General features: G+C 44.6%; 1 protein-coding gene across 1 annotated transcript; it reads left to right on the top strand.

The window, feature by feature from the left end:
- The first annotated feature begins 8,913 nt into the window (after nucleotides 1–8,913).
- Nucleotides 8,914–22,120, top strand: LOC147098536 (retinol-binding protein 3-like). Its single transcript, XM_085970349.1, has 4 exons — nucleotides 8,914–12,500; nucleotides 12,634–12,824; nucleotides 21,019–21,161; nucleotides 21,249–22,120. Exons 1-4 carry the CDS (start codon nucleotides 9,501–9,503, stop codon nucleotides 21,572–21,574), a joined length of 3,660 nt encoding a protein of 1,219 aa, XP_085826475.1. The 5' UTR covers nucleotides 8,914–9,500; the 3' UTR covers nucleotides 21,575–22,120.
- The last annotated feature ends 13 nt before the right edge of the window (nucleotides 22,121–22,133 follow it).

Genomic DNA, 22,133 nt, shown 5'->3' with positions numbered 1-22,133 from the left:
GGGCTACGGGGATAGAGCGGGGGAATGAGACTGACTGGATTGCTCTACAGAGAGCCGGCACGGAATCTATGGGCCAAATGGCCTCCTTCTGTGCCGTTATGACTCTAGCGGGCAATTTTAACAGCCCCATGGAGGCAGGACTGCCAGGAAAATGGCAGAATCTGGGAGCGGGTACCCATCCTGCCCCCAACCCACCTCTGTGCCATCTTCCCAGGAGGCAGGTACCCGGCCTGCGCCGGGTCTCGTCTCCTTGAGGTGGGAAGGTGATTAGTGCCAATTAACTGGCTGTTAACAGGCAGTTTTTTTGCTAATCCCTATTTTGAGCCCTAAAGTGCGGGCTTCCCGATGGCTCCGAACCTCGCCAGGGTCAGCGAGGCAAGTCTTGGGTCAGAGGGGGTCGGACGGGCCAAAATGTCCGGTGTGCAGGTGAGCGATAGGTGCAAGTGTGGAGAGGTAAGTGTGTGAGGTGTGTGTGAAGTGTTTTAATAAGATTACTTACCTTTGCTTCTTCCTCCAGGCTTCATCCCTTTAGGCTGCGGAGCTGCCTCATCTCCATGGCAGAGACGACAGAATGGCTGCTGCGTTCTCCGACGCAACAGCCATCTGCTTTCTGCTCAGGAAAGCTTTCTAAGTGAGTCTTGAGTAAAGGACTCAACTTACAAGACAGATTGTCAGTGTTTGACAGCTTCACAGAGCTGTCAAACGATGACAATTCATCCGTCAATAAATCTTGACAGGTGAAACGTCATACGCTGATGTTCTCTGTCAGCGGCTTTCCCTTAATTGGCCTGCTTGGCCCGCTGGGCGGTCTTAACAAGGTCAATCAAGGGAAAATAGCGTGGGTTGGCCGGACGTCGATAGAGGCGGGACTAAAACCCAACAAGTGGGAGTCCCACCTCCATCGGCGTCCCCATTGATAAAATCACCCCCTTGGACTCCAATGGAAGTACTGCATCCGGAAAATTCAAGTGTTGCGCATATCCAAACAGGAATTGCTATGGGATATACATCGACTAAGTCAAACTCAAAATTGATAAATAGTTGCTAACCTGGACTCAAGGGGCTAGATTTTCAGTTGCTTGCGCCAGCAGTTAGCGCCTTAAGAGAAGTGATTTTCGGGCGCTATGCGTGTAGCGGCCGGGCGCAGCGCAGTTTGCGCCCCGCCCCAAATTAAGTTGCCCGTTAGCGCCGGCGCAAAGTTTAGCGGCCGCCCGGATGCGCGCGCAGAAAATGACGTCACATCCTCGTGCAACGCCCTTTGGCCGCCCCGAATCCAAACTTCAGTTGGATCGCCCCATTGTGCGGCTGGCGTCCAGAGCGTTTATAAAATGGAACGCAACACACCCTGGGGAGCGCAAATTAAAGGGCCCTCCTCCTGCTCTATAGAAGGCAGTCTGCATGTGTTGTGTGGAAGGATCCGGTGTGTTGTTGTGAACGGTGTATTAATGTTTCCGGCCACCACCACCACCACCACAACCTCCTCCTCCTCCTCCTCCTCCTCCTCCTCCTCCTCCTCCTCCTGTTCTTCTTTTCGCCCCCAGACTCTGCCTTTGAAACAAACACATGCACCCTTCCCCTTTAAGAGCTCACTGGCACCAGAGTGTCTGCCGTGCGCTGCGCCCGAGCTCGGGTGTTGCGCTCTGGCCGCCGGCTTAGCGCCTAAAGATAGTAGTGGAACGCCTCTTTTAGCGCTCCACCAACCTCTTAGGGCGAAGCCACTGAATTTCCGGCAACGGGGCGCTACTTTGGGGCGGGCGCTAACTTCGGGCGGGCGCTAAGGGTAGCGCCCCAAAACTGTCTATACTGAAAATCTAGGCCAAGAGCTTTGCTTGTTTATAACCAAGTTTTGTTTCATGGTCCTGAGACACTTCTATTTTGACAGTGCAAGACGAATGATTACATTTTGTATCGTCTTCACAGTGTTGTTGTCTTGTACATTTTAAAGTGCGGTTACACTTATATTTACAGTACATTTAATATAAAGTACAAAAGTAACATTTCATCATAAAAAGTATACTTCACTACGGAGCTTAGGCATGTCTTATATCTACAAAAAGTACGTGGGTGTGCTGTATATTGCCTTGGTCCCACTGATGAGATTCACATGGCGAGGTAGATGTGTCTTCTGAAGGGAAAAAACTCTACTTTGAAAAACAATTATAAGAACTGAATGGTTTACCAAATGAATGAGTACACTGAACTGCTTCTACTGGGTATGAACTTTATATCAGTACATTTGACTGTAAATGTGTGGAAACTTTTCACTAATCAATGTTCCTATAGGAATACTGGCTCACTTCCAATCTCAGCAAACTCTTACCAAACTTGGCTGACTTCTTCTCCCAAGTTTTTCCTTCACTTTTTCCTACTCCCATTGTCAGTCAGCGTGGGTGTGTCACTCATCCCTCAAGTTGAATTTTGCCACTTTTATTTCATTCATCTTTCCACAGTCTGCTAATTATTCTTTTTCCTCGTTCAGTTTGGTTTATTGCAGCCCTTCAAGACAGAGGTCGATAAATTTTTGGGAACTAAGGGAATTAAGGGATATGGGGATAGTGCGGGAAGGTGGAGTTGAGGTAGAAGATCAGCCATGATCTTATTGAGCGGTGGAGCAGGCTCAAAGGGCCAAATGGCCGACTCCTGCTCCTATTACTTATGTTCTTTAAAAAGGCAAATCTTGTTAGGACCATGCAACAGCCCTTTACCAAGTCAAAATACTTGTTCTTGGCTGCTTCCCTAAGAGAAACTATACCAAACAGTCTGGTAACAAGATAGACCTCAGCACACTACTGCTTTTATTCGACTTCCAAATGTACCATTATGGAGTGGTCTGCTGCATCTAACAATCTGATATAGGCTGAACTACAAGGCACAAGTCAGGAGTGTGATAAGAACATAGGAACAGGAGTAGACTATGCAGCCCCTCGAGCCTGTTCCATCATTAAAGTAGATCATGGCTGATCTGTATCTTAACTCCATCTAGCTGCCTTGGTTCCATGTCCCTTAATTTCCTTACCTAACAAAAATCTATCAATCTGTTCTGAAATTTTCAATTGACCTAGCCTCAGCAGCTTTTTCCGGAGCGAGTTACAGATTTCTACTACTGTCTGTGTGATGGAATACTCGCCATTTGCCTGGATGAGTGCAGCTGCAACAACACTCGAAGCTCGACACCATCCAGGACACAGCAGCCCAGTTGATCGGCAGCCCATCTACATGCTTAAACATCCATTCCCTCCACCTACTATAGCTGCAGTGTGTACTAGCCACAGGATGCATTGCAGCAACTCGCAGTCTTCTTCGACAGTACCTCCCAAACCCAGGTCTTCTGGCACCTCGAAGGACAAGGGCAGCAGGTGCACGGGAAGACCATCACCTCCAAGTTTCCCTCCAAGACACACACCATCCTGACTCAGATATATATGGCCATTCCTTCATCGTCACTGGGTCAAAATCCTGGAACTCGCTCCCTAGCAGCACTGTGGGAGTACCTTCACCACACGGCCTGCAGTGGTTCAAGAAGAAAGCTCACCTCCACCTTCTCAAGGGCAACTAGGGATGGGCAATAAAATGCTGGCCTTGCATTTCCCGAAAATGAATTCAAAAACTGCAGCCAAACTGCATGGGTTAGGTGTGAGAGCAGCTCTGACTGACATCACTTGGCTGCAATATAAACAGCAATTGGTGCAATGCAAGCCTTTTTTTAAACTTTAAAATTGAAGATTAGACTTCCCCAGGTGTGGCACTGGACTGTCCTTGTGTTTTCAATGTTAGAAGAGAGCAGTGGTGCGGGCGCACTGAGGGATTCATGGTGTGGGGAGTTACTGTTCAGACCATGCCTACAATACCAACAATGCTGACAATGGTGCTCACTGCCCAACTTATATCAACACAGATGTGAAATTCACGTTGAAATTAGGTCAAAATTGGCTACAGCATGGGATGCAAGAGGCAAGGTGGGTAGCAGCCCAGTGATAGATCCAATTCCTTATTTAGGACTTGGAGATGGCTGGTTAATGTGTGTTAAAAGCATGAGTGTTGCAATCGCCAAGATACTCTACAAGGACAATGTGGACCACTTTCCATACCTCGGGAGCCTACTGTCAACATGGGCAGACGTCAATGACGAAGTCCAACACTGCCTTCAGTGTGCCAGTACAGTGTTTGGTCGCCTGAGGAAGAGAGTGTTTGAAGACCAGGACCTCAAACCCGGCACGAAGCTCATGGTCTACAGAGCAGCAGTGATACCCGCCCTCCTGTATGCCTCAGAGACATGGACCATGTACAGCAGGCACCTCAAAGCACTGGAGAGGTACCACCAACACTGCCTCCGCAAGATCCTGCAAATCCATTGGCAGGATAGGCGCACCAACATCAGTGCTCTCGCGCAGGCCAACATCCCCAGCATCGAAGCTTTGACCACGCTCGATCAGCTCCGATGGACAGGTCACATCGTCCGCATGCCCGATACGAGACTCCCAAAACAAGCGCTCTACTCGGAGCTCCGACTCTGCAAGAGAGCCCCAGGTGAGCAGAGAAAACGCTTCAAGGACACCCTCAAAGCCTCCTTGAAAAAGTGCAACATCCCCACCGACACCTGGGAATCCCTGGTCCAAGACCACACAAAGTGGAGGAGAAGCATCCGGGAAGGCGCCGAACACCTCGAGTCTCTGCGCCGGGAGCAAGCGGAAGCCAAGCGCAGGCAGCGCAAGGAGCGCACGTCAACCCAAGCACCCCACCCACCCGCCCCTTCAACCACCGTCTGCCCCACCTGTGACAGAGACTGTAGGTCCCACATCGGACTCATCAGTCACCTGAGAACTCATTTTCAATGTGGAAGCAAGTCATCCTCGGTTCCGAGGGACTGCCTAAGAGAAAGAGACTCTGCAAGGAAGGACTCCTAATGATTGTATTATACCATGTGTTCGAAAATAAATCAGCCTGCACTTTGGCAATCGTCTTCGTTTATTTATTCAAAAAAATTATTTAAACTCATTTCCAGTGCATATTGTTTGCTTACTATATGTTATGAGGGTTTATTAATGTTTTAGCTTTAAATTAATATAAAAATGTAAAACATTCGGAGGCCCTTATGGTGCTGGGCGATGCAATTACTTTAAGACTTCCGTTCCGAGTTCAATTATGTGTTAAGATTGCGGGGAGAGCGCTTGAGATTGTCCCTTCGTGTGGGGCCTTCGAACAAAGCGGGAGCGAGAGTGACTTGCTCTTTGCATTGAGCAGAATATTCATGTCACGTACACTGTTCTCAGAGCACCCCCTGGAGGAAGTTCCGCCTGGCAGGAGTGAGCAGTGTAAACTCCCTGCAAGACACGCCGTGCTCTTCCTGACAGTCCAGTAACTGCAAGAAATCCGCATTTCCCTCCTCCCAGCTCCTGTTCCTGACAAACTACAACATGTACACAGAATGACATACTATTAACAGCTCAGAAACATAGAGCTGGGCCAAACCGGTCGATGCTGGTGTTTATGCTCCACACGAGCCTCCTCCCACCCTCCTTCCTCTCACCATATCAGCATATCCTTCTATTCCTTTCTCCCTCGTGTGCTTAGCAAGCTTCTGATTAAATGTATCAACGCTAATTGCCTCGGCCACTCCTTGTGGTAGCAAGTTCCACATTCTAACCACCCTCTGGGTATAAAGAAGATTCCCCTGAATTTCTTATTGGCTTTATTAGTGGTTATCTTTTATCTAGGGTCCCTAGTTTTGGACTCCACCCCCACAAGTTGGTAACGTTCTCTATCCTTCATGGTCGCTGGGTCAAAATCCTGGAACTCCCTCCCTAACAGCACTGTGGGAGTACCTTCACCACACGGACTGCAGCAGTTCAAGAAGGCGGCTCACCACCACCTTCTCAAGGGGATGGGCAATAAATGCCGGCCTTGCCAGCGACGCCCACATCCCATGAACGAATTCTAAAAAAACCTATGGAGCCCCTTCATAATTCCATCCGGTCACCTCTCGGCCTGCTGTTTTCAAGAGAAAAGAGGCCCCTGCCCGTTCAGTATGCCCTGATAGTTATACCCCTCAGTTCTGGTACCTCCCTTGTTAATTATTGTTGCGCCTTTTCCAGTACCTGTATATCATTTTTTGGGGGTAATATGGAGACCGGAACTGAGCACGGTGCTCCAAGTGTGGTCTAACCAAAATAACAACAGGAAACGCTGGAAAAACTCAACAGGCCAGGCAACACACTCCCTCATTTCAGAGAGTTAACGTTTCAGGTCAACTTGTTTGCAATCATGTTTAAGTCATGGGACTCGTGTAATACATCACCGATACAAACTTTCACTGTAGTCACAACTGCTCACTTCGAACGTGACACAATGTAAAGGATTATTTCCTCATTTTTAGCAACTCCACCACCACATACAAGACATATGCTCACTAAAAACCGTTAACTTAAATATTAAGAGTTATAAATATGGATCTGGACTTGGACCAGTTTTAAAGACGAGTTAGGGCAGGTTTTTTTTTATCGTTTTCCTCCTGCGATTACAAATGTTAAAGTATAACTGCTCTCAGACAATCTCCCGCCAGAAACACACCAGAGTAGTTTGTTCAGTTTCTGACTGCATTGGTAAACGTCAAAGTGTGTTTTAATCAAAATTAGTGAGACGGGGGTTGGGGCGGACTGATGCGACTTTTAATTACCGGCTAACTATTTTCTCTAACATAGTTTTGAGGCAATCTCTGTTGCAGGTAAAATTAATTCATCAAAACAGCAGAGAAGGGAAATATCAAGTGAAGGTATGTGGAAATTACATGAAAATTATTGTGTAATTGTAAAAAATTTTTTTTTTAATTCAGCATCCAGTGTGCAATAGTGATATTTTTTTATTATTTCATGTGTGAATTTAATATAAAATGGCTAAATTAGAGGTTTGTCACATTGCATGCCCCTGTATATACAATCCTTGTTATATTTAGAATTTTCAATAGCGGTTGTAATTTTAGGATCCTTTAACTTTCTACAGTGCATTAGACAATGCAGTAAATGAAGAATATTTCCAAATAAATATCTCATTTCTGAGGCTCCATAATTTGAATAGAGAATTCGGAGAACGGCTAAGACAGCGGCGCCAGCGCCATCCTGTGGTGATCTGGGAGAGGTGCGAGTGAGACAGGTGGAAATGTCCCTCACTATATAATCATATTTTAAATAAAACATATTTACATACCAGCAATCGATTATTCTTGCGAACAAGGTCAAAACCAGGGGTCGATGATAAACCCAAATACACATATAATTACATCAATTTCAGTATAATTAGAAATCTGTGTTTAAGGAAATATTTAAAAGTTAGGAAAGCGACGACCTGTGTTCGTGTAGGTTGCTTTTAAAAGATAATCATAGTTCCTTCAAAATAAGGTAATAAATCAATACATTGATGTAGTTGTTAATTACAAATGATGAGTTATTTTTCATTAAACAGTAAATGGTCACGATAAGCATATTGAAATTACGTTTAAATTAAAAAGAATGAAAATATGTAATGTGCTAAAGAGATGAACACTAGTTTGAAAGCTTCTCCAACGCCCTGTCGCTAACTGCGCTTTTATTGAAGGAGATTACCATATTGCCTTACTGTAACATGGAATATGCAAAGTGTCAGAGAGCCAAAAAAAAGTTTGACGGGATTTTTTAAATCAGGTATTTCATATTTTAAATTGAAAGGTATATAACCTGAAATTGGACTAAATGCCATTGGAGGTAACTAATTGGCTTGAAGTCCGTTAACCTGCAGTTATAACATCTCCCAAACGTTTCCTACAACGCAAAGGATTAGAAAGTAGCCACTGTTTTCGGGTTAGATCAGTGGGCGCCACCGATAACCTTCCGTCAGCAGCGATTAATTAACTCCATCCTTTAAAAAAAGTTAACAATTCTAAATCGTGAAACCACATCAGACCAAACCCAGAGCTAAACACGCTACTGCATGAGTGAACCACTGCTCTCCACTGACTTGGGATGTTTTCCCCTCTGCGCTGGGGTCTGTGTTTAGTAATATTGCCTAAGATTTAATAAGCTCACCGGATGTAATGATGCTTGTGACTAGTAAAAACGCGTTGAAAACCCATCGTGACATAACACAGGCGAGCTTAGCATGTGTAACCTTGTTAAATATATCGTCGGAACTAATACTGCATAATCGGAAACCGCCTTGCGATATATCAGCCTCGCCTATTTGGAATAAGGCTCGTTCATTTGGTTTTAAAGTTCTTGATGTGTCTTATCTTGACAAAGGAAATGAACTGCATTCATTTTCAACTGAATCTCACTCCCAATATTTCTTTCAGCTCTGCAGTCTGCGTTTGCGGGGCCCTTTTAACTGATAAACACTTTTAATCTTGATTGAGGGTCATAAATATAAAGAGAAAATCTTTTAAGCCACGCAAACGTTTTTAAAATTTGAAATACATTTGCAACAAAACTGTTCTTAGGGACAGTGAGGGGGAGCTCAGTAACTCTCTGACCAGCTTCCCTCTAAGGGTTGACTCTCACATCAAAAATTTTCGACAAGACATTTAAAATCGTTATTGCATTTAAATATAGATCCATAATTGGCTGCTTAGGTGCAAGCGACGTTAGGCGTTGCTTGTTATACCTGCTCCTATTCGCCCACTTCTCCCCTTGATTACACTGACCCGAGCTGATGGCTGCTAAAGCGATCAGCAATGTCGGTACCACAGGCCCCAGACAGCAAGCGCCTCCCATTGGCTGAGCCCGGTGGTAAGACCGGGCCATATGTTGCTCGGTGGTGTTAAAAAGTTAATCACATATTGTGCGGGGGATTACAGTCACAACAGATTTCAGTGACATTGTGCAGTGGGAACACTTAGCCAGGGCAGCTTTTATTCTGTATGTATAAAAAGCACCGCGAACAGAGGAGCCACAAGGCTGCTGCTCAGTAGCCTCCGCGTTATACAATGCAATTTTACAGGGGCTAATGTCAAAGTAGCAGTTCGAACCGAAAGAGAATTAATATCAGAATAGCAAGGTCCTTAATAAGCTATTTATTCCACCCTAATTCGCATTCTGAGTCTGCATTGATTTCTTATAGTCTGAAGAATCAATAAATATGAACTCTAAATGCTTGAGTCTGCGCTATTGACCACAGCACAGATTCTACAGGTTCTGATAGGACTCTTTTCTGACCCTCTACTGACTTGACATTCGGGGCTAGAGTTCCAACTTATCAACCCCTCAGAAATCGGGTACTTGCGTCACTGTTTGCAAACGTTATTTTTGACTTAGCACTTTATTAAAAGGCCAGGGTGTACGGTGCTCTGCTGATGAACTCCATTCTAATGAGATTAAACGTCCAACGACAGTGAATGGCTGTAATCTGGTTCATCCGGTGTCTCGGGATTTAAGGCTGGCTGACAGTCTGCCTTCACTTCAGACTGTACGGCGAGGAGAGTTGCTTCAGGTCCCTATCGCTGAGATACTGGGGGCTTTTTGCTTTGCCGGAGAAGCATGGCCAGGAGCGCCTGCTTTTGGCTGGCCCTGTTACTGTGGAGCCATGCGCCCAGCGGCGAGGTGTTCCAGTCAACGCTGATGTTGGACATGGCCGAAGTCCTTCTGGACATGTACTGTTTCCCAGAAAACCTGGTCGGGATGAAAGAAGCCATCGGACAAGTCAATCAGAACGGAGAGATCCTGCACGTCACCGACCCCCAAGCTCTGGCCGAAATGTTGACCGCCGGGGTCCAGGCGGCTTTGAACGACCCTCGGCTGCTGGTCTCCTACGAACCCGGGACCTCTTCCTCTAAACCGGTGGATCTCCCTCCCCCGAGCCCGGAGATGTTCATGTCTCTGGTCCAGCACTCAATCAAATTCGAAATTTTAGAAAGCAACGTGGGTTACTTAAGAATTGACCACATTATTGAGGAGGGCATCGTCAAAGTGGTTGGCCCAGCTCTTTTGGACACAGTTTGGAAATACATCCTCAACACCGACGCGTTGATTCTGGATCTCCGATACAGTGGTAGCGGGAAGGTCTCCGGGATTCCCTTCGTCATCTCTTACTTTTGCGAAGCAACGCCTGAAATCCACATCGACTCTATTTACGACCGTCCGACCAACTCCACCAAGGATATATGGACCCTTCCCGGTCTTTTGGGCGATAGATACGGCAAGGATAAAGATCTGTTGGTGCTGATCAGCAAAAACACCCAGGGGGTGGCTGAAGATGTGGCGTACATTCTGAAGCACTTAGACCGGGGTCTGTTGGTGGGCGAGAGGACAGCGGGTGGGTCGCTGAACATCCAGAAGTTCCGCATTGGGTTATCAGACTTCTTCATCACGGTTCCACTGTCCAGGTCCATCAGTCCCATCACCGGGCAAAGTTGGGAAGTGAACGGGGTGTTCCCTTGTGTGCAGGTGAATGCAGACCTCGCACTGGAGGAAGCGACATCTATTCTGGCTGTCAGGAAGGCGATGCCCAATGTCATCCGGAGAGTGGTTGAACTGCTGGACACCTATTACTCCTTCGTGGACCATGTGCCGGCCCTGGCCCACCAGGTTTCAAAGGTTGCTCACTTGTCTGTGATTTCAGAGCAAGACCTGGCAGCCAAACTTAACTATGAGCTCCAGACCATCTGTGCGGATCCACGACTAATGATTAGTGTAAGATCAGAACCCCCACTCACCATAGAACGTGGCCCTGCTGTGGATTTGCCAAATGATGCCACTCTCCTCCAGCATCTGGTGGACACCGTGTTCCAAGTGGAGATTTTGCCAGGCAATATAGGATACTTAAGATTCGATGAGTTTCCAGATGATTCTGTGCTGATAAAACTAACCCCATACATAGTTAAGAAAGTGTGGGAACCGATTGAGGACACTGATAATTTAATAATAGACCTTAGGTACAACATAGGTGGCAATTCGGACGCCCTACCTGTGTTGCTTTCACATTTCCAAGATCAAGCACCACCCGTTCGCTTTTTCACTGTGTATAACAGGCTGACCAACACCACTAAAGACTTCTGCACTCTTCCTAATTTGGAAGGAAACCCTTACGGGTCAAAGAAAGGCGTCTATGTGCTCACCAGTCATCGTACTGCCTCCGCAGCTGAAGAATTTGCCTACCTAATGCAATCATTGAGCAGGGCCACAGTGATTGGGGAGATCACATCTGGCACCTTACTTCACTCCGGATCATTTCAAATAGAACCTACCAATTTAGTCATTACTATCCCCTTCATAAATTTCTTAGATAATAATGGGGATTATTGGTTAGGCGGCGGAGTGGTACCTGATGCAATAATATTAGCGGAAGAGGCGTTGGACAAGACGAAGGATATTGTCATGTTCCACGCTGAGGTGTTTGAGCTGGTGGAATATGCAGGGAATCTTCTGAAGGTCCACTATGCCATCCCAGAGGTGGCTGCCGAGGTCAGCACAGTGCTCAATTCAAAGTACTTGGAAGGTCTGTATCGTTCCGTTGTAGATTATGAGTCGTTGGCTTCTCAGTTGACCTCGGACATTAAGGAGACTTCTGGTGATCATCGGCTTCACGTTTTCTACAGCGACACCGAACCTAATGTCCTGGAAGACCATGCTGACAAAATCCCCTCGCCTGAAGAGCTCAGCTACATCATTCATGCCCTTTTCAAAGTGGAAGTGCTACCAAACAATATAGGGTACTTACGATTTGACATGATGGCCGACGCAGAAATCATCAAGGTTATTGGCCCGCAATTACTAGACCAAGTGTGGAACAAACTGGTCAATACAGACACTTTGATTATTGACATGAGATACAACATTGGTGGATATTCAACTGCCATTCCAATTTTATGCTCTTACTTTTTTAGCCCCGAGCCTGTCCGTCATCTTTACACAGTGTTTGACCGCTCTTCATTGTCTAGTTCAGAAATATGGACAATCCCTAAGGTACTGGGCCAAAGATACACCCCTCCTAAGGATATCTACATCTTAACCAGTCACATTACAGGTTCTGCCGCAGAGGCATTCACAAGAGCAATGAAAGACTTGGAAAGGGCAACAGTCATAGGGGAGCCAACTATTGGAGGCGCCTTGTCTGTAGGCACATACAGGATAGAAAATAGCAATCTCTATCTATCTATTCCCAATCAAGTGGTCCTGAGCGCCATCACTGGAAAGGTATGGAGCGTTTCTGGAGCTGAACCGCACGTTATGGTCCAAGCCAACGAAGCCATGGATGTTGCACTTGGCATCATCGAGCTTCGTGTCAAAATGCCATGGATTGTCCGAACAGCCGGAAAGCTGATCGCTGATAACTACGCCTTTGCTGAAACCGGTGCCGGGGTAGCTGGGCAGATCGCTAAACTAGTCAATGAGGGGAAGTACAATATCATTAAGTCTGAGGATGAACTGGCTCAGAAATTAACAGAGGACCTTCAGAAACTGTCCGGCGATAAACATCTCAAGGTAGCGCATATCCCCGAAAACTCAAAGGACCATATTCCCGGTGTAGTCCCGATGCCGGTAGGTTTACTCCATTCTCCAGAAACATTCTAATCCGAAATAAAACATGCATCAGTTTAAGAAAATTAGACTAGCAATCTACTCGGTATGTGAGTATATTAATTACAGTCTTATTTATATGTCCTTTTTCTAGATTCCACCCCCTGAGATGTTTGAGGACTTAATCAAATTTTCTTTCCAAACGAGGGTGTTTGAGAATACTATCGGCTACCTCCGATTCGACATGTTCGGTGACATTGAACTGATTACACAAGTATCAGATTTAATGGTGAAGCATGTATGGAATAAAATTGCAAACACCATCGCGCTGATTGTGGATCTTAGGTAAGGTACGCTGTAATGTTGGCCAGCCGTTAATATTGGTAATGTGCAGTGTTGCATTTATTCCAAATCCCCTTGATTGCCTAAAAGGTTCCTTCTGCTGCGTGTTGTGCGCTGCCAACATCTAATGGCGATTGTATTGGAGTCACCTGGGCACTCGAATGGTCTTCAAATGTTAGATATGTCACGTAGCTAAGCCTTGGCCTGTAGTAATAAGGTGTTTGAGTCTCCTCTGCAGGCCATAAACATTGCACGTACTGATCAGATGCCAGGGGTCAAAGATACTCCAAACCAATCAAAAGTCTTGCTGCCAAGCTATAGTTACTCGAAGACATCTCGTTAATCTATCTTGGTTTACCCCAAGCAAACCAGGGCGGATTACAATTGGGGCTAATTGGAGAGCTCTTTCAAAGAGCCAACAAAGGCGCGATGGGTCGAATGGCCTCCCTCTGTGCTGTATGATTCTGTGATTTGCTATGACTTTCTCAGGTAACTATAGGATCTCCTCTTGTGGCATCGATTAAAGGTGTGCACACTACTGCAGTTTGTTTTTTCTCCCATAATCACAAATGCCAGATTCACAGCTATGCCATCATCCTTGGAGGACTCCGGTATATGAACCGTTAGATGGCACAGAAAGCAGAGGCAAACTTTGCGATTTACACTGCATTCACACTACAAGTTTAGGATCTATGTGAAGCTGTTACATGCTTCACATCCAGACTAAACTTGTGTGGCGTAAATCGGGTGTGAAGGCCCAAAGGGACACTGAAGTTAACCAAAGTGAGACCATCTCCTGCAGGGAGTTTCTCTTGGCTTTTGTCAGTGTCAGGATGGGCCGTGACTCCAAATTCAGGCTTTATTTACACTATAACTGCAACCTCCCTGTAAAGCAAATGCACTTGACTTATAGTTACAATAATGTGAAAGAACTCCTAGAAAAGAAATAATAATGAATACATAAAATGGTGTTTATTCAGTATTTGCCCCTTTCACTCATTCTTTTTCTCTGATCCCACCTGTTCCAATGCTCCTGCACCTCCAAACGTGAACTCTTCCCCCTTCATTTCTCTCCTATTCCTTCTACTTCCTAACCTTTCTGTGCTTTTCACCAATTACCCTCCCCCCACCCCGCCCCCCCCCCCCACCCCCTGGGCCACTAAGTTAAAGTTTTTTCTCCATCATGAGTGAAGTTGAGAAAGGCCCGCCCCTCAATAGCATTCCCAGATATTTGCACCACTAGAGCAAAAGCGACCAATGATGTTTTGTGTGTGTGTGTAAGGTGGGTGGGGGTGGGGGGTGAAATAGATATATAAATGAGAAGCAGAATCACACAGGGAGAATATTTAAGGCAGCGGAGTCAGTGCACAGCAAATGGAGTCAAATGACAAGAACAAAAAATGCTTGTCCCAGTGGCCAAGTCTTCCAAACACACTATTTGCAAATGGCATCTACATTCTCAGCATGTTCAGTTGCCCATTAGTGTCGAGGTTTGCTTTGTAGAGGATTTAATTTGCTGAAGAGCATAACATTACACAGAGATATTAGTAGATTAAGCAAAAGGGCAAAACTGTGGCAAATGGATTTCAATGTAGGCAAATGTGAAGTCGTCTACTTTGGACCTACAAAGGATAGAACAGAGTACTTTCTAAATGGTGAAAAGCTAGAAATAGTGAAGCTCCAAAGAGACTTGGGGGTCCATGTACATAGATCATTAAAATATCATGGAAAGGTACAGAAAATAGGCTAATGGAATTCTAGCCTTTATATCTAGAGGACTAGAATACAATTGGGTAGAAGTTATGCTACAGCTATACAAAGCCTTGGTTACACCACACCTGGAGTATTGTGAGCAGTTCTGGGCAACAACAACAACAACTTGTATTTATATAGCATCTTTAGCATAGTAAGATGTCCCAAGGCATTTCACAGCAGTTACAAGACAAAAATTTGACACTGAGCCACATTAGGAGAAATTAGGGCAGATGACTAATAGCTTGGTCAAAGAGGTGGGTTTTAAGGAGCGGCTTAAAGGAGGAAACAGAGGTTGAAAGGCAGAGATGTTTAGGGAGGGAATTCCAGACCTTAGGGCCAAGGCAGCTGAAGGCACAGCGATTATAATCAGGGATGCTCAAGAGGCCAGAATTAGAGGAGCACAGATACCTCAGAGGGTTGTGGGCTGGAGGAGATTACAGAGATAGGGAGGGTTGAGGCCATGGTGGGTTTTGAAAACAAGGATGAAAATTATAAAATCGAGGAGTTGCTTAACCGGGAGCCAATGTAGGTCAACGAGCTCAGGGGTGATGGGTGAACGGGACTTGGTGCGAGTTAGGACACAGACAGCCAAGTATTGGATGACCTCCAGTTTATATAACGTAGAACATTGTAGGCCAGCAGGAGTGCATTGTAACAGTCAAGTCTAGAGGTAACAAAGGCACCACACCTTAGGAAGGATATATTGGCCATGGAGGGAGTGCAGCATAGATTTACCAGAATGATACCTAGACTCCAAGGGTTAAATTACAAGGAGAGATTACACAAACTAGGGTTGTATTCCCCGGAATTTAGAAGGTTAAGGGTGATTTGATTGGTTTTCAAGATATTAAGGGGAACTGATAGGGTAGATAGAAATTATTTCCGCTGGTTGGGGAGTCTAGAACTAGAGGATATTGTCCAAAAATTTGAGACAGGCCTTTCAGGAGTGAAGTTAGGAAATACTTCAAAAGCAAAGTGTGTTAGAAGTTTGGAACTCTCTTCTGCAAATGGCAATTAATGCTAGGTCTATTGTTAATTTTAAATCCGTGATTGATAGATTTTTGTTAACCAAAGGTATTAAGGTATATGGGGCAAAGGCAGGTATATGGAGTTAGGTCACAGATCAGCCATGATCTCAACACAGGCTTGAGGTGCTAAATGGCCTACTCCTGTTCCTATGTTCCAATGTCAACTAGACATGTTTCAATAACCTTGCTAAAGGGCTGTAATTTCTAGCAACTGAAAGTATGGAATAGCAAACAAAAGAATGTCTTGTCAATGTAAAAATAGCAGTACTCACCTGGGTGCAACCTTTGTTAATGCCATGTGCAGTAACACAGATATTGCAAAATAAATAATGACTGTAATGCTCTAACAATACAGTACAGTACTTCCAAAATATTTGCCCACAGGTTCTGCAGTGATCTCCAATGCAGAAATGCACCATAATTCATTCTTTCCCCTAGGGAATAAAAGGAGAGTAGTTATGGATATATGTGCTGTCTACAGTTGGTGTGGGTCTAGCTAATACTTAAATAGTGTACCGATACAAGCCACAAATGTGTGGGTGATCTGTAATATACCTTGGCCATTCATTATATCAGATAAATAAGTTTAAGAACATAAGAACATAAGAAATAGGAGCAGGAGTAGGCCAATCGGCCCCTCGAGCCTGCTCCACCATTCAATAAGATCATGGCTGATCTGATCCTAACCTCAAATATACTATCACTCTCCATCCCACCCAAACCCATGTGATCTCCTGGGAGAGGCGAAAAACCAGATTTAAAAAAAACAATGGCCAATTTGGGAGAAAAAATCTGGGAAATTCCTCTCCGACCCATCTAGGCGATCGAAACTCATCCAGGAGATCACTCTGTCCCTATATTTTCTACAGTACTTACCTTCTGTAAAGGCGATCTCCACCCCAGCCAGGAACAGCAATAAAACCATCTCCTGAAATCTAACAGAATTAGAACACAAGAAGTAGGAGCAGAACCAGGCTACACGGCCCCTGGGCCCGCTCCACTACCCACAGGGCCACGACCATTCCGAACCTAGACTCATGTCCAAATTCCTGCCCGCTCCCCATATCCCTTAATTCCCTTTACTTCTAGGAAACTATCTATTTCTGTTTTAAATTTATTTAATGATGTAGCTTCCACAGCTTTCTGGGGCAGCAAATTCCACAAACCTACTACCCTCTGAGTGAGGAAGTTTCTCCTCATCTCAGTTTTGAAGGAGCAGCCCCTTATTCTAAGATTATGCCCCCTAGTTCTAGTTTCACCCATCATTGGGAACATCCTCACCCTTCACAATCTTATATGTTTCAATAAGATCGCCTCTCATTCTTCTGAACTCCAATGAGTAGAGTCCCAATCTACTCAACCTCTCATCATATGTCCACCCCTTCATCCGCGGAATTAACCAAGTGAACCTTCTTTGTACTGACTCGAGCGCAAGTATGTCTTTTCTTAAGTATGGACACCAAAACTGTATGCCGTATTCCAGGTGCGGTCTCACCAATACCTTGTACAACTGCAGCAAAACTCTCTGTTTTTCTATTCTATCCCCCTAGCAATAAAAGCCAACATTCCATTGGCCTTCTTGATCACTTGCTGCACCTGCATACTAACTTTTTGAGTTTCGTGCACCAGGACCCCCAGATCCCTTTGTACTACAGTACTTTCCAGTTTCTTGCCATTAAGATAATAACTTGCTCTATGATTTTTCCTGCCAAAGTACACAACCTCACACTTTCCAGTATTGTATTCCATCTGCCAAATCTCTGCCCAGTTACTTAGCCTATCTGTCCCTTTGCAGGTTTTTTATGTCCTCCTCACTCACTACTTTCCCTCCCATCTTTGTATCATCTGCAAACTTTGATATGTTACACTCGGTCCCCTCCTCCAAATCGTTAATATAGATTGTAAAGAGTTGGGGACCCAGCACTGACCCCTGCGGAACACCACTAGTTACTGATTGCCAGTCTGAGAATGAACCATTTATCCCAACTCTCTGCTTTCTGTTAGAGAGCCAATCCTCCACCCACGCCAGAATATTACCCCCAATCCCGTGATTTTTTATCTTGAGCAATAATCTTTTGTGTGGCACCTTGTCAAATGCCTTTTGGAAGTCTAAATACACTACGTCCATTGGTTCCCCTTTATTGACCCTGTATGTTACTTTCTCAAAGAACTCAAGCAAATTTGTCAAACATGACTTCCCCTTCATGAAACCATGCTGAGTTTGTCCTATTAAATTATGTTTATCCAAATGTCCTGTTACTGTCTCCTTAATAATGGACTCTAAAATTTTACCAACCACAGATGTTAGGCTAACAGGTCTATAGTTTCCAGCCTTCTGCCTACTACCCTTTTTAAATAAGGGTGTTACATTAGCAGTTTTCCAATCTGCCGGGACCTTTGCTGAGTCCAGGGAGTTTTGGAAAATTATTACCAATGCATCCACAATCCCTACCGCCATTTCCCTCAAGACCCTGGGATGTAAGCCATCAGGTCCAGGGGATTTATCCACCTTAAGTCCCATTGTTTTACCAAGTACCACTTCCTTAGTGATTTTAATTGTATTTAGCTCCTCCCCCCCAGAGCCCCCTGTTTGTCCAGTGTTGGGATATTCTTAGTGTCCTCTACCGTAAAGACTGATACAAAATATTTGTTCAGCGTTTTTGCCATCTCCATGTTTCCCACCATTAATTTCCCGGTCTCATCCTCTAAGGGACCAACATTTTTTTAATTTTAAACTTACCTGCACTGCTGACAAATTATGTATTTTAACGTTACTGTTAGTTGGGCACACAGGCAAGACACATGTGTCTTCCCAGCAGTAAAACATTAACAATGGCTAACTGATATCAGGGATACTAAATTATAGGAACATTTTCAAGACGTTCTGACATCCAGCTTCCAGCTTCAGAAAGTAAAGGGTGATAAAAATATGGCAATTGATATATTACAATGGCTGAGCAATGTGAATCAAATATTTCAGGACACTGGATGATATAGTGAGTTAGACATTGGTCTTTCGATTCTGGGGCTCTTAGTTCAAATCCAGCTCAGATTGATTGGCTGAAATACATCTCTGTCTGCTGGCATAGTGATTATGTTACTGGACTAGTAATCCTAGTGGCCTGGACTAATGATCTGTTTAGTTAGTTCAAATCCCACCATGGCAGCTGTGGAATTTAAATTCAGTTAATTAAATAAATCTGGAATTTAAAAAAAAGCTAGTATCAGTAATGGTGACCATGAAACTATTGGGTTGTTGTAAAATTCCATTTGGTTCACTAATGTCCTTTAGTGAAGTAAATCTGCCGTCCTTACCCATTTTGGCCTATATGTGACTCCAGAGCCACACCAACGTGGTTGACTCTTAATTGCCCTCTGAAATGGCAGCTCACCACCACCTTCCCAAGGACAATTAGGGATAGGCAATAAATGCTGGCCTTGCCAGTAACGCCCACATCCCATGAATTAATTTTAAAAAGGTTATATTACCAGAAAACTTTTTTTAATACTTGGTAATCTGAGAGTTTTACTGATGTTTTGAGAATTAAATTCAACAATTCTATCTATTTAATCCAGGGACTTAAGCACATAAGTCTAGGCTGACTCTCCAGTACAGTGCTGAGGGAGTGCTGTACTGTCAGAGGTGCCGTCTTTTGGATGAGGCGTTAAACCGAGGCCCTGCCTGTTGCTGTTTGTGGGAGATTGCTGTGCGCAAATTGGCTGCTGTGTTTCCCACATTACAACAATGACTCCACTTCGAAAGTACTTCATTGGCTGTAAAGCGCTTTGAGACGTCCAGTGGCCGTGAAAGGCATTATATAAATGCAAGTCTTTCGTTCTTGAAAACTGTAAATCGCTGTCCTCATGTTGCAGTAAGAAACCTAAAATCATGTGTTATATAATCTTAGCAAATACATTTTATCAAATGCATTCAACAGGCAGTGTGGAGATAATTGTATCCTAATGTCACACGGTTACAGGTGCTATTGTACTAAAATTGCTTGGGTGAGATGCTGTTCTGTTATGCAACTATAGTGAATGTCATTTTGATTATTTACCAATGGTCAAGGTGAAACTGTTGGTTTGATGGTTGTTGCATTATGTGACAGGAAGAGTAGATACACACACGTCTTGCAATGAAAGTTTTCCTATCGTGTCACTTGACCGGAAGGGCAGTGCAACAGGATTTGTGTTTGCAGCTGTTGCATTGGGAAATGACATTGCTACTATGGTGTCCTGTGACAAAAGGCAAATCTAACTGTGTATAGTCCGACTTCATTTTACAAACTGGAAACATGCCAGCTGAGTTTTCTGCATCGATCAAAATTAAATTCAATTTCAAGTTTTTCTTTATATAGAAATATCTTTCCATCAAAATTTTTTAAATATGTATTTTTAAAAAGCTGATTACAGATAAATCAAAGTAATCAAATAATTGCAACATACAGTACAAAAGATCTTAGGTTACATTTTCCTTCTTTAAAAGACACATTTGTATTTTCTTTTTTTTATTCGCTTATGGGATCTGGGCGTCGCTGGCAAGGCCAGCATTTATTGCCCATCCGTAGTTGCCCTTGAGAAGGTGGTGGTGAGCTGCTTTCTTGAACCGCTGCAGTCTGTTTGGTGAAGGTACTCCCTCAGTGCTGTTAGGGAGGGAGTTCCAGGATTTTGACCCAGCGACGATGAAGGATCGGCGATATACTTCTAAGTCAGGATGCTGTGTGACTTGGAGGGGAACTTGGAGGTGGTGGTGTTCCCATGCGCCTGCTGCCCTTGTCCTTCTAGGTGGAAGAGGTTGCGGGTTTGGGAGGTGCTGCCGAAGAAGCCTTGGCGAGTTGCTGCAGTGAATCTTGTAGATGGTACACACTGCAGACATGGTGGTGGATGGGGTGCCAATCAAGTGGGCTGCTTTGTCCTGGATGGTGTCGAGCTTCTTGAGTGTTGTTGGAGCTGCCCTCATCCGGGCAAGTGGATGGTAATCAATTGGTACAAGTATGCAAAATTCAACTAACTCCATGATTGTCATTTCTAGTCCATCAAAAATATTGCGAGGGAGCCACCATAAGATGATCAATATCTTCTGTCCCCACCAGGCAAACGTAAATCTGTATATGGTTGAAGCAAGCGATTGTCCGCCGAGGTACACACGCTATCCAGTTTGGAGTCAATCATTCAATGCGCAAACTGAGTTAGGGAAGGATCATTCTGATGTTTCATTAGGTTATGGTGTAAAAGCAGCCTTGACTTTTGAGTATAAAGGAGTGAACAGCAGTCCACTGGTGTCTATCAGTCAGATATCTGCTCAGTTCCTCACTCCCCATCTATAAATTATTCTGATTGCTAGTTTAATATGCTCCGAAAAATCTAATACTTTTCCAAGTTTAACTAATGCAGACGCGTCTTATGTGACGCAGGTACAACATTGGAGGACCTACATCTTCTATCCCAGCCCTGTGTTCCTATTTCTTTGACGATGGGAACCCGGTGCTTCTAGATACCATTTACAACAGATCTACTGATACAACCTCCGAAATATGGACCATCCCACGGGTAGCAGGTAACAGATTTGTTTCAGAATGCGCGACTTTACTAGCTTTTGCCACAACCCCTTGTAATTGGTGTTCTGTTTGTTTTTTTGTTTAAGGGAAGCGGTATGGCTCTAAAAGGGAGTTAATTCTCCTCACGAGCAACCTCACTTCAGGGGCGGCCGAGGAATTCGTCTTCGTCCTGAAGAGATTGGGAAGGGCCCTGGTTGTGGGCGAGGTGACCAGCGGCGGATGCCACCCTCCACAAACCTATCATGTGGACGACACCAACCTGTACCTGACCATCCCGACCGTCAGGTCTTCCAGCCCGGGCGGAGCCTCCTGGGAAGGGACGGGAGTCACACCCCACCTCGAGGTACCTGCTGGAACAGCGCTGGAGAAAGCCAAGGAGATTTTGCGAAGTCACTTGCATGGACGTTCCTAATCTACTCCCCCACCACCCCGCCCCATAGCTTCAGCACATGTAGTGAAGTACAGATAGCTGATTCTGTCATTCGAATAGGGTCAAAGGGTGAGAATGCAATTGTCAGTCTATGGGCACAAGTTGGATATAGTCCTAGTCTCACTTCTCAGCTAATACCAGCCACGGTGAAATAATAAATCACTATCCTTTCAAAACTCTTCTCCAAAAGTTCAAATATGTTTTAATAAAAATGTCTGTCTAACGTGTGTTACTGAAAAGAGTGCTTCCCGACTTCGAATGTAGTTCCAGACTGTGTGGCACAGTTGACTACCCTCATCTTGTCTGCCTTGTTTGTACGTGGCTGTGAACATTGATTGTGTTGTATTTGATGTAACTGTTTCTAGTTTATCAGTTGCTTTCTTATAGTTTGGATGATTGTCCCATTATCTTCATTTTCTCGTCAAGGAATATCGTGTAATACTTCAGGGGAAACGTCACTATAATTTCGAGGACACTTTGTGTGAATCGGCAAGGATTAATACAATAAACCGTTTAAAAATCAAGAAAGATGTGGAGAATG

Source organism: Somniosus microcephalus, chromosome 29 (genome assembly GCF_052327205.1).
Source record: "Somniosus microcephalus isolate GS21.2 chromosome 29, FLI_Smic_1.0, whole genome shotgun sequence".
NCBI lineage: Eukaryota > Metazoa > Chordata > Chondrichthyes > Squaliformes > Somniosidae > Somniosus > Somniosus microcephalus.
Note: the sequence above shows the minus strand (reverse complement) of the source record. Positions and strands in the feature narration are given on the sequence as shown.

What these genes read in the sequence shown, in the direction of transcription:
- LOC147098536 (XM_085970349.1), top strand. Translation starts at nt 9,501, where the DNA reads ATGGCCAGGAGCGCCTGCTTTTGGCTGGCCCTGTTACTGTGGAGCCAT. An exon ending in GCGCTGATTGTGGATCTTAG is followed by an intron (nt 12,825 to 21,018) that starts GTAAGGTACGCT and finishes TATGTGACGCAG; the next exon opens with GTACAACATTGGAGGACCTA. An exon ending in GACCATCCCACGGGTAGCAG is followed by an intron (nt 21,162 to 21,248) that starts GTAACAGATTTG and finishes TTTTTGTTTAAG; the next exon opens with GGAAGCGGTATGGCTCTAAA.